The 12,575-nt window shown below is 43.9% G+C and overlaps 1 protein-coding gene across 9 annotated transcripts in view; it reads left to right on the plus strand.

Moving 5' to 3' along the window:
* The window catches only part of STK32A (serine/threonine kinase 32A), a 101,590-nt gene that overhangs the window by 26,279 nt on the left and 62,736 nt on the right, over window positions 1–12,575 (plus strand). For all 9 annotated transcript variants that reach the window (XM_043490659.1, XM_043490658.1, XM_043490662.1 and 6 more), the window contains 2 exons: window positions 6,748–6,803; window positions 7,800–7,951. In XM_043490659.1, coding sequence (XP_043346594.1) covers window positions 6,748–6,803; window positions 7,800–7,951 — 208 coding nt within the window. The remainder of the gene's footprint in view (window positions 1–6,747; window positions 6,804–7,799; window positions 7,952–12,575) is intronic.

Below are 12,575 nucleotides of genomic sequence, written 5' to 3' on the forward strand. Positions count from 1 at the left end.
TGATGTGCCAAGACTACTTCTGCCCCTGCTTTCCCTGCCCGCTTGGGACTCCAGCACCCTGTCTTGCTGAGCCAGACGCTCCAGTCTGCTCCAACACAGACCCAGGGTCTGAACCACGTGCCCCAAAGCTGCAGACTTAACTGAAAGCAATTTAAGAAGTGTGCCTGTCTTTAAGACTCAGATGTCCAACTCCCAAAGGGGGCCAAACCCCAAATAAATCCCCCAAATAAATCCCAAATAAACTCATAAATTGTTTGCCCTCTATAACACTGATAGAGAGAGGTGCACAGCTGTTTACCTCCCCCCCTCCCAGGTATTAATACATACTCTGGGTTAGTTAATAAGTAAAAAGTGATTTTATTAAATACAGAAAGTAGGATTTAAGTGGTTCCAAGTAGTAACAGACAGAACAAAGTGAATTACCAAGCAAAATAAAATAAAACACGCAAGTCTAAGTCTAGTACAGTAATAAAACTCAATACAGATAAAATCCTCACCCAGTAAGCTTCCTTTTACACATTAGTCTCCTTCTAATCTGAGTCCAGCAATCACTCACACCCCCTGTAGTTAGTGTCCTTTGTTCCAGTTTCTTTCGGGTATCCTTGGGAGTGGAGAGGCTCACGCTTTAGCCAGACCAAATGGAGGGGTCTCCCAGGGGTCTAAATAGATTTTCTCCTGTGGGTGGACACCCCATCCTCCCCCTGTGTAGAATCCAGTTACAAAATGGAGTTTTGGAGTCACATGGGCAAGTCATATGTCCATGTATGACTGAGTTTCTTATCAGCCAATCCACATTCCTGGGAAAGCTCAATGTGGAATGGCATCTTCAAGATCCATTGTCCGTTAAGTGCTTCTTGATTGGCCATTTACCTTGCACATTCCTTTCTCAGGAAGCTGACCAAATGCTTACTAAGGCTACTTAGAAATCAAGGAAGTCCGCAGCCAGTATTCATAACTTTGAATACAAAAGTGATACATGCATACAAATAGGATGAATAGATTCAGTAGATCATAACCTTCACAGAGATATGTTACATGGCATACGTATCATAAAACATATTCCAGTTATGTCATAAGCATATTTCCATAAAGCCTTATGGGGGGCACCGTCACAATGTGAACCTCTTTCCAGTAGTAACTGGGGTTAATCTGATCCAAGTCATTCTACGAAGGCCACCAAACAGCCATCAGATGGTAACAGCCTTCTGTCACCTATCACTTTGGGCTGGGTTCAAGCCAGCAGCCAGGAATTGGAGGAACTTTCCAAAGGAATGCAGTACTGTATTAGTATTATAAAATGCACATACATAAATGTGAGAGGTGTATGTGTATATAGTGTACTCTAGATACACGGCTTAAGTCTATTCTCCCATTGGTGCATGCACAAAACTCCCATTAATGGAAATTATGAGTATATTTTGATGGAAGGAATGGAAGCCATTATATACCATATGTTTCTGCTTCTCTAGCTGTACTGGGATGGGTGATAAGTATCTTTAAATCCTTGACTGCTGCTTAACAGATGGGGTTTTAATGAGGCTTTTGAGGGATGACGTATCCTTCATGAGGACATTTCTTATACTTTATTAGTTTGCACATGTTTTATCTAAACATTGGTCCTGGACTTCGGGTTCAGATATGAAATACCACCACTTCTGACATTAAAGTGGCATTTCCTGCACATTCTTCAGCAGACACTTTAAAGCTATAGCAGTGTACACACTGTTCCCTGTCTCCAACATAGGCCGTTTGTCTGACATTACGTTATAACCAGGCTTGGCAGGAGTCAGTTTAAATCGTTAGTTGTCGCTACACCTTGCACCTGCAGGGCTCCTGTGCCACCAGCTCTATAGCTGTGCAGAGAGCCATGTGGAGCCCTGCTATCACTGCCTCAGTCATTCACCGGCTGGAAGTATAGGGACCATCCCCCTGCAGAAGTCATTCAGCAGTGGTCTGGCCTCCACTGTACCTGGGCCTTCGTGCGCCTCTTTGCGGCGCTGGCCAGGGATCTCTGCTCTGCTGGGCCAAGGCCATAGCCTCCTCTACACCTTGTGCCTAGGTGTCTCAGAGCCCTCAGCTGGGCAAGGAGCCCCCTGCAGCCCTGCTGTCAGCACTGACCTACCCTTAATTTTCCACAAGTGTGAAAATTAAAATTGCTTTAAAATGTTTAAAATAAAAACTGATATTAATTGTGGAAATTGAAAAAAAAATCAACTTCTGCCAAGCCTAATTATACTATGAATTCTGTCTCCGACGTGGGAATGATTGAAATAGTTCCTTGTCTGATGGCATCTAAAATTAATTAAGATTTTTGATTATGCAGACAAGGGTCCAGACTAAAAGATGTGGATTTAGTTCCAGATTTTGGTTGCTAGTGTTTGCACCTAAAATTTTTGGATTAGCACAGTGTGAGAGGCTAGAATGATAGGTAAAAAAAAAAATGATGATCCCTAATGAAATCAGAAGTGTCATGTTACTTAGCGTTCACTCAGCTGGGTTAGCTGTATAGTTTCTGTTAAGTGTTAATTAAAAACCTTAATACAAAAAATGGAGCTAGAGAATGCAAGTTTGTGAAAACTGGCTTCTGGTTTAGATTTTTAGTTTTTACGGATAGAAGGAACATTATGATCATGTAATCTATCCAGAGACGGATTATGGTTTTGTGGGACCCTGGGCCAGAACAAGTGGGGGTCCATCCTCACTCTTTCCGCCTGCAGTCCCCACCACCCACCCGGTGCTCCTGCTGGGGAGTGGGGTCGGGGCATGGGGTCTTGCCCCACTCCACCAGCCTGGTGCTCCTGCCGGAGAAGAGGTTGAGGCCGCAGGGGCTTCCCCATTAGGAGCGCCAGGCAGACAGTGCTCGGGATGCAGGGGCTCCCATTTTTCTGGGGACCCCCCCAATTGGTCAGGGCCCCTGGGCACGGGCCCCATTAGCCCAGTGGCTAATTCGTTACTGAGTCTATCCTCCTCTGTAACATAGTCTGTGGAATTCCACTGTAAACCATAAACGTTTCCAAAGCTTGCATGTGTTTGGGTCAAAGTGTTTGATTTAGATCCATCTCTGTTAAGTAAGCAACAAAAGAAGAGTATGCAAAAGAACAAAACAAAACAAAAGAAGAGTAAGAGTTAGGTCAAGATACCCTAGTAGCAATGAAAAAGGTCTCTTTGTTCATCTACCTTATGGATTGTTCTCTGTGTAGATACTCATTTAGCATAAGTGTGTTCAGTCTCTTGAGAGAAGAAGAAATTTACCACCACCAACACTTCTGGCCAGATGTGTTATGGGAGTTTTCACCCTTTCTCTGGACCATCATATATTGAACAATGCTGGAAGTCAATACCAGACCTGATGATATGGTGAATTCTATGTAACGGCTGCTACTCTGAAATATGTAACATGTTGTTTGTCTTGAAAGAGGCCCAATTTACATTACTGCCGTGTTAGTTTCTGTCTTTGGAAAACATGTTCATTTCTATATGAACAATGTTTTAAAAGTATGAGGTTAAGCTGGAACTTAAATTTTGATGGCGTTCTGAGTTCTTTGTACTGTTGTGTACAGTGAAGCTGTAGCTTCATGTCAGTCTGTGTCTGTCCTGTTACCATAGTGAGATTCCCTTGTTTCAACTCCAAGACAGTGTATCCTGGAGAAAATGAATGTATTTCTGGCTGTTATCCTGTGTGAACCCTTGGTGGGAGAGAATGTGTCTGTTGCTGGGAAAGTGTGATTTACAGCAGCATTGTTGCTGAAAATCTCCACTGATAAAATGTTTTGGGGACAAATGGCTCTTGGTTTCTGTGCAATTCAGTTCAGCTAATGAACAAGGCAGCAGATGGCAATTAGAGGACAGCTGGGCTTCCCAAGGGAGCCTTTGGTCTAAGATACAAAGAATAAGAGAGTTTAGTAAGGGTTGAAACAGAAGGTGCTCACACACCAATGGTGCCATGAAAACAAGATTTCAAAACTCACTACACTTATTTAGCCTTCAGACTAAGGGAGGGTAACTTAGAATCTCTTCTTGGGCCTCAGAAGCCAGTGCCAGTAGCACATCATGGAATCTACTAGGAAAGAGTTTTCATGTGAGAGGTGTGGTTGGAACCTGGGGCTGGAGAATGAAAGGATTAGAGGGTGTTGTCAGCATGGTAAACCTAGGCACCTAGAGAGCCTGGAATGGCTTCCTTGATCGCACTTAAACCTGCTGTAAATCCTCTGAAATTGGGGTGGGTGGAGTTTTGATTGTGGATGGAGCCTGAGAATACCCCCACTCTGTCTTCCCAAATTAACTCTGGGATATGGGGTTTGGTTTTGTGCTCCTCTCTAGCTCTGATGAGACATCTAGGCAGTGATTTTCAAAGGGACCTTAGGGAGCTGGACTCCCAACTCCCTAAGGACAAATCCTATTGTAAGCAGTCAATGAAGCTTAACCTCCCTGGACCAGACATACTTTAGTTGTAAGCCAGGTGAAATTTATTTTGGTTTTTAAGGCAAGCTCTTTCACTTTGATTTCACTTAAAATTCAAAATGGAATTCGGGTGGAGTGGCCATTATAGAGGAGAGAAGCCTTCAGACTATGAAATGGCAATATGTATTTAGACTGAAAGCCTTTCAGGTGCGGACTGTTTCTCATAGAGCGCATTAGGTGTGCCCGGTAAATGATGAGGATCATACTCCTTTGATCTCTTTATGGTGGCAGCGGAACGCAACTCTTTGAGTGCTGATCCCTGTGGGTACTCACTGTGCATGAGTTGGTGCTCCATGGGCATGAAACCAGAAGACTCTTCAGTGTCCATTGGTCCATGCCTATGCCTTTATCCGTCCCTCTGTTGATCAGTTCTGAACTGGGAATATAAGAGGCTGCATGGACCAACTGTCTCTCCAATTCCTTCCTATTGCTCATGGTCAAGCCTCCATATGTATGCTCCCAGAGTGCTGAGCAGTATGGGGCCAGTTGTCTTCAAAAGTAATTAATAAAACGCCCACCATCACAACAGGTGCTTTTGCCGGCAGGCCCACTACATCTGATACTAATTGGCTCCCTTGCTGTCAACCTCAGCAGCGAGGCCATTGATTAAATGGGGCATGGAAACTAAACTGTCCTCTCAGCCTCTAGGAAAGGGACATGTTGATAGAGCTGTGTGGGGAAAGCTTGCACTGCTGCTGTTGCCAATGTTGTCCTTGTTCTGTGGATAAACAATGGACTTTGGCATCTAGGGCAGTCAACCCAGCAAAACTAACTCTCTGTATAATATACAGAAATGACTCTATTTTAAAAACGTGTCATTGTCTGACCCCAGTGCTGCAGTTTTATTATTAAAGCCATGAACAGTTTAGAATGTAACCTGCTGCCCAGCTAGTGGTGCAACTGTAAGGAAAAAGCTGGCACGAAGGAGTAATACAGTGTCTCGCTCTCTGTCACTTTCAATCCATCACGGACGTTCTCACTGGCCTTTATTGTTCCACTCAGAACGGGTTTTCAGCAAAGCAGGTCAGACACATGGTCCCCTCCCATCCGCTCACTAATTGACTGGAAATAAAGCAATGGACAAGACAAATTAACTCTGATTTCAGGCCCATCGCTTCAGTGGTGCCTGATGGTTCTGAGGTAACAGTAATTAAGGCTAATGTGTTGTTAGAAATCTACCAGTAGCTTTGATTTGATGCCTCAAATCAGCCACCTAGTGAGGTTTAAGTTCCTTTAAAGCAGTGGCTGGTATAAGGAATGGATTCCCAATTATGATCTTTTCTGGCTAATGGATGTATGGTATAGTGCTGTGGGACCTCGGGGTGTTGCTTCATACAGGTCTTCACGTGGCACTAGTTGAATTCAAATTCTGCAACTTAGAAATTACAGTTATGGTGCCTTGTTTTGACTGCTGATCACCCTCAATTTCCGGTTGAAGGCTATGGGTGGCAGGGTTTGAACCCAAAACAGTTAATCTGCCTCTTTGCTTTGATCTGCTATTCATGTGCACATCCCTTTCTTGCTTCAGCTGGGACACAGCCTAGCACACTGGTTGATCACAAGCACTTGATGTGAACAGATCGTTCCAGTTAGTGAGAATGAGAGTCATCTGCCCAGCATTCACAGAAGGGAGAGCATATCCCAGGAACCCATCTCTGTTCAGAGGTCCCAATGGAGAATGAAATAGTTTCCTTCTTTGGACTAGAGTTCACATTCCATAAAGCTGCATGGTCGGGGCTGGGCTTTCCCCCACTGTGCAGAGACCAAACAGTCTTGATTCTGGGTGACAGAAGATTTCCCAACTTTTGGGGTTGGTGGTTTTTATTAGTCGTTCAACAGAATAATAATCTAAAGCACAAGAACAACCTTCTGTACCTAGGCTCCTGAGCCAGGTGGTGCTTATTTCACAACCATCAAAGTGCATAGATCTTTGATGGAGTGGACTCAGTGGATGTTTTTGCAGTAGACTTCAGCGGGAGCAAGATCAGGCTCCCGTAGCTCAATAGTTGAGGCAATATGAAAACATTTTTTGATGGTTTCCTGCCTGTACACCATTGAAGAATGGACATTTCCTGCCCCAGGAACTTGCTTTTACAGCCAAATGGGGAATAACATGAATAGCATAACTACTGTGGGTGGTGCCCCAACTGTCCGTCAGCAACTGGAGCAGCATATCGCTTGGAAGTCCTCCATTTTTATTAACAGTCTCAGTTTGGGGAGGGGGAAATTACATAATCAGATTGCAGCTCAAACACTGAACTTATGAACATATGTTGTTTCCTGCAGTGACCTTCGACCACTTTGAAATTTTGCGAGCCATTGGGAAAGGCAGCTTTGGAAAGGTAAGCTCCTCAAGAGTAAAACTACTGTATGCACAACAGAGACTGTAGCTAGCCAAGTAATGAGCACATTAGAGACACTTAAATTTCAGAGCTTATTGCAGAGTAATGGAATATTGCTTGTTGATGAGATTTGACCTGAACTTCAACTCCTAATAATCCAGGAAGAGTCTCTAAGTTTGACTCGTCATTCATTTGGAATCTGCAAATTCTATTACAAGATATTAAACTGCAGTTAATGATAAACCCAATCAGCTGAATTTCATTATGTGAGATGGGTAAACATCCTCTGAAGGGAGACTCCCCCACCAAAGCCCACTTGGGCATCCTGGTGTCTCTTTGACAAAGCAGTATGATTCTCTGAGAGCAGCACTGCAGGGAGCAGAGAAACATCTGTGTTTGAAATCCCACTTTTGGGATTTAAACATTGTGTTAGGGCTGTGGGTTTTTTCAGTATGGTGAGTTCTGTGACAAAACCCATGTCTGGAAGATGCCAAAAGCCCAGAGGTTTGATGGATCAGCTGTGCTACACTAGAAAGATTGTGCTGGTCCTTATAGATAGGAGATGCTGTCACATTAGTACTCACAAGTCCTGCCTGCAGGGTGAGGCTGTCTTGGTGAATGCCCTCAGCTCCAATCCTACAGTCCTGCTTGGCAAAAGGGAGGCTCAGGGAGCAGCATGCAACACATGAATGGTGGATAATTATGGGAAAAAAGCAGAGGTTTGTCAGGTACTTAATAAACCTGTGATACCCCAACTTTGCTGTGACAAACTCTGTACTCTAACTGTGATTCTTCTTAGCATGAATATTGAATGCAGCACTTACTGGTGATGTGCAGGGTTAAATCATAAGCGCCTGAGGCTGTGACCTAGTGACATGAATCTCATTGAAGTTAACAATAGGGTGCTCATAAGGGCACATTTCACCTGCACAAACTTGCTTTCAGGATGTCACCCAGCTTCTCTGCCCAAGCTAACATCTTGGTTTGCTCACTTAGGTCTGCATTGTACAGAAGAATGACACCAAGAAAATGTACGCCATGAAATACATGAACAAACAGAAGTGTGTGGAGCGTAATGAAGTGAGAAATGTGTTCAAAGAGCTGCAGATTATGCAGGGCCTGGAACACCCCTTCTTGGTTAATTTGTGGTAAGTCATTAATACTTTATTTACACCTTTTTCCATTTATTAGGAGCCTGCCTTTCGGGGGGCTGAGCTCTCATTGATGTCAGTTGCAGCTGGGACTGCTCAGCAACTCTGAAAACCTCTGGAAAAAAATGTTTTTTTTTTAAATCCCTGTTTATAAAAAAAGCTATGTTTCTATTAGGTGTATTTTTGTTTCTCTTGTGGCTATTCTCCAGGGGTATCTCTGACCACCCGTAACCCAGTTTTATTTGACTCAGCACCTTGATAAAAACAACAACTTCCATTTCTAGCTGGAAATACAATTGGACTCAGATTCAAACGGTGCTCCCATAATGGGGCCCCCTTCCAGCTCCCATTTAATTGAATGGATACCGACTGGCCTGAGGCAGCAGGTGCCCACTCCTTCCAGTTTTATTCCTCTCACAATGGAGGCTGCCATGTCTTGCCTGGCAAAGTACAAATGCAATAGATTTTGCCCTGAGCTTGCTTTTTGCTGTGACACAGTCACCTTTTGTGCCAAAGGGCCTTGGTGGATACCAAATGGGTTACACAATCACTGACTTCCCAGACATACAAAGGCTGAATATAGTCTTTAGAAAATTGACACGATTTGCTTCCTCTGTGGTATTTATAATGCACCAGTTTACAATAAATGAAACTTGATCCTGCGAGGTGCAGAGCACCGGTAACTCCCACTGATTTCAACTCTGCAGGATTGGGCCTCTCAAGCTATTAAACAAGCACCAGCCCCATGGCTGGAATAAAGAAACATTGCTGGCTTTTAATGCAGTGTGCGTTAACTTCCTGTGCTAATGTGATTGATAGCCTTGGTGAAAGGACTGGATGTTATTCAAACTGGCTCCCTCTTGGCAGCAGATAACCAGAAATCTAATATTAAAGAGTGGGGTAGAAGCATGCATCACCCACTAAGTACCTCGGTAGATCAATCTTAATCTCGATCAACGTTGGTCTCCGTCTCTCCTGTCCTTCCCTTTGCTCCCCACTGCCTCCGGGTTGCTATTTTGTGATTTATTCTGTGCCATCAAAAGTCTGTCTTAAAACTTTATTGATATTTGCTGAACTAATGCTATTCAGCAAAAATAAAAGCCTTTGTTTTGGTGGATTTAGTGACAGAAAAAAAAATCCACCACAATTCAGATTTTATTTCAGAAACTCAGATCTCTCCTTGGAAAATGTGTGCATAAAACAGTCTCTTTCCTTTAAGCATACTTGATCAATGCAGCCTACACAGTCTGTTTTCAGTGGTTTGCCAGCCATCAGCACTGGGATTGATCAACACAATGATAAAAGACATCTTAATCCCTCCATCTTCGTTTGATTCAGCATGTTTTCCTGCAGTAGCACAGAAGATTTAAATAAGGCTCTGTTACTGTTAAAGCCAGACAATAATTTTATTAGGACATCAGTAACATTTCCAATTGTCAAGGGCTTAGATATCATGTGACTTTCCTTTAATTACATAGCAACTTAATAGAGTCCACTGGTAAATAACATACAACTAGAAGGTCCCTGCAGGATAGTGGGTAATTACACTTATTAGCTGTAAAAGTAATTTTCAAATGGGGTAAAACATTGAAAACAAAACCCAAACCCATAGGAATCTTGCCTGATTACTTGGAGTTTTGAGTTAAAAACTCAAAACCCACTGAGGATCACACATTTTTGGAATGATTCTGAGTTCATTTATGGTTTCTTATTGAAATCCTCTGAGATATGTCGTTTCAGTGCTAAAGCGGGTGAAATGTAATTTTGATGGATAGAGAACTCAAAGCAGAACTCAGCCATGCAAATCCAAGTAGCTCAACATGAAAGGTAATGTTTATGCATAGACTACTCCAAAGCAAAACCTCAGAGTTTCCCATTTCTCTCATAATTATGGTTACCTCCAGCTCCCATGTGGCCACATCCCCAAAATGTGACAGCTAAGCTTTGCTTGTGATCCATGGACCACATTTTTCATTGGATTATTTTGGTTGCTTGATTTTGGTGATGCTTGCTATTCTATCAAATTGATGAGATGCCAGCATGAATAGCCAATAGAAGGATGCTACCCACGGCTGATCAATAGAGTTGTCTTGTGGGATACTTGGGAAACCTTATGCGATAAATGAAGACATCCAGTGGAGCTACTTAAACTGGAGCAGTAAATAACATCTGTATCCCCTAACTATCTGAGCAACTGGTACTGCACTATTAACAAGGTCTTGGGAACCAGTCTCAGAAAATGCATGTGAATTAATCATTCCTATACAAACCCAAACCTTACTTGTTGTGTTAATTGTGATTTTGAGTGCAGCCTTGTACACCACCTTATGGCTTCATGCTGTGTCATCTTCCTTATTTTGATAGGATTTTTTGGGTCTACATAGGAGGAGACAGGGTAGCCCATCATAATTGGCAGAGAGAAGCCAAAAGAAGGTACACTGCCAGTTCAGAGCTTAGGCCATATTGCTAATGCCATGCTGCTTTTCCAGTAAACCAACCAGCTGGGGCTTGACACCGTTATCTGGGGAAATGGCATCCCTTATCCCACCTCTGGCTTCCAAGATATAGGAGTATTTGGGGTCCAAACAGCCTGGCTTTTACTGCCACTTTTTACTTAGAACCATCAAAGCATTGGTGACTTGTTACAACTGCACCAGGGTATAGCGATCAGCAGTAACCTGTTTACAGGTTTTTGTGTTATTCCCTAGTGCCTCCTGAGTGTACGTGCAGAATAATAACAGTAAAGTTCTCCAGAATGGATTTCATAAATAGAAACATTTTATTAGCTGATACAGATTTGCTGGCATCAATTCCTGATTACTGGAAAGAGGGAACAAATGCCTGTTGTATCCTGCATGGGGCTGTAGGAAAGGTTTGTAGGCCAACCCTCCCAAAATAAGGGTGAGTTTAGGGTTCTACTCTGAACCTAAAACAACTGCCCAGGTCCACAAATATGCAGCGGATCTAGGCTGTGCTGTTCAGTCAGACCAGCCCCGCTACCTGCACGATATGCACCCCCTGAGCTGCCCAATCAATTTGCTCCTTCTCCCCTTGACTATGTTGCCTGGTTAGGAAGCAAGGCCATGCCTACATCCTGGTGGCCTCCTCACTTGCCCTCACTGGACCCTGGGTAGCCACTCCCTCTGTTACATAGTTCAACATCCTCCCACCTCTCCCCAAAGGGAGTAGAAACATTTGAAATGTTGCTGTTCTTACTACTACTGACAGCTACACTGAGATAGGAATATATATAACCCACCCCACCCGGGCTGAAAGCAGGATTTGAACCAAGGATCTACTAATCTAAAAGCATGAGCCTCTAGCACATGAGCTAAAGGACTTGTGTCCCATAGCTAGCAGCAATAGCAGTGGCCCAGTCAGCAAAAGGGGACAAAGAAAAACCCTTCCCTGATGGGAGAGAGGCAGATACTCCTAGTATGATGGCTAGTTGCTCTGGACATCCTAACACAGTTTCTAGGGAATGCCCAGTACTCCCCACATACCTTAAAATTATAGAATCATAGAATCATAGAATCATAGAATATCAGGGTTGGAAGGGACCCCAGAAGGTCATCTAGTCCAACCCCCTGCTCAAAGCAGGACCAAGTCCCAGTTAAATCATCCTAGCCAGGGCTTTGTCAAGCCTGACCTTAAAAACCTCTAAGGAAGGAGATTCTACCACCTCCCTAGGTAACGCATTCCAGTGTTTCACCACCCTCTTAGTGAAAAAGTTTTTCCTAATATCCAATCTAAACCTCCCCCATTGCAACTTGAGACCATTACTCCTCGTTCTGTCATCTGCTACCATTGAGAACAGTCTAGAGCCATCCTCTTTGAAACCCCCTTTCAGGTAGTTGAAAGCAGCTATCAAATCCCCCCTCATTCTTCTCTTCTGCAGACTAAACAATCCCAGCTCCCTCAGCCTCTCCTCGTAAGTCATGTGCTCTAGACCCCTAATCATTTTTGTTGCCCTTCGCTGTACTCTTTCCAATTTATCCACATCCTTCTTGTAGTGTGGGGCCCAAAACTGGACACAGTACTCCAGATGAGGCCTCACCAGTGTCGAATAGAGGGGAACGATCACGTCCCTCGATCTGCTCGCTATGCCCCTACTTGTACATCCCAAAATGCCATTGGCCTTCTTGGCAACAAGGGCACACTGCTGACTCATATCCAGCTTCTCGTCCACTGTCACCCCTAGGTCCTTTTCCGCAGAACTGCTGCCGAGCCATTCGGTCCCTAGTCTGTAGCGGTGCATTGGATTCTTCCATCCTAAGTGCAGGACCCTGCACTTATCCTTATTGAACCTCATTAGATTTCTTTTGGCCCAATCTTCCAATTTGTCTAGGTCCTTCTGTATCCTATCCCTCCCCTCCAGCGTATCTACCACTCCTCCCAGTTTAGTATCATCCGCAAATTTGCTGAGAGTGCAATCCACACCATCCTCCAGATCATTTATGAAGATATTGAACAAAACGGGCCCCAGGACCGACCCCTGGGGCACTCCACTTGACACTGGCTGCCAACTAGACATGGAGCCATTGATCACTACCCGTTGAGCCCGACAATCTAGCCAGCTTTCTACCCACCTTATAGTGCATTCATCCAGCCCATACTTCCT

Source organism: Dermochelys coriacea, chromosome 8, assembly GCF_009764565.3.
Source record: "Dermochelys coriacea isolate rDerCor1 chromosome 8, rDerCor1.pri.v4, whole genome shotgun sequence".
NCBI classification, from domain to species: domain Eukaryota; kingdom Metazoa; phylum Chordata; order Testudines; family Dermochelyidae; genus Dermochelys; species Dermochelys coriacea.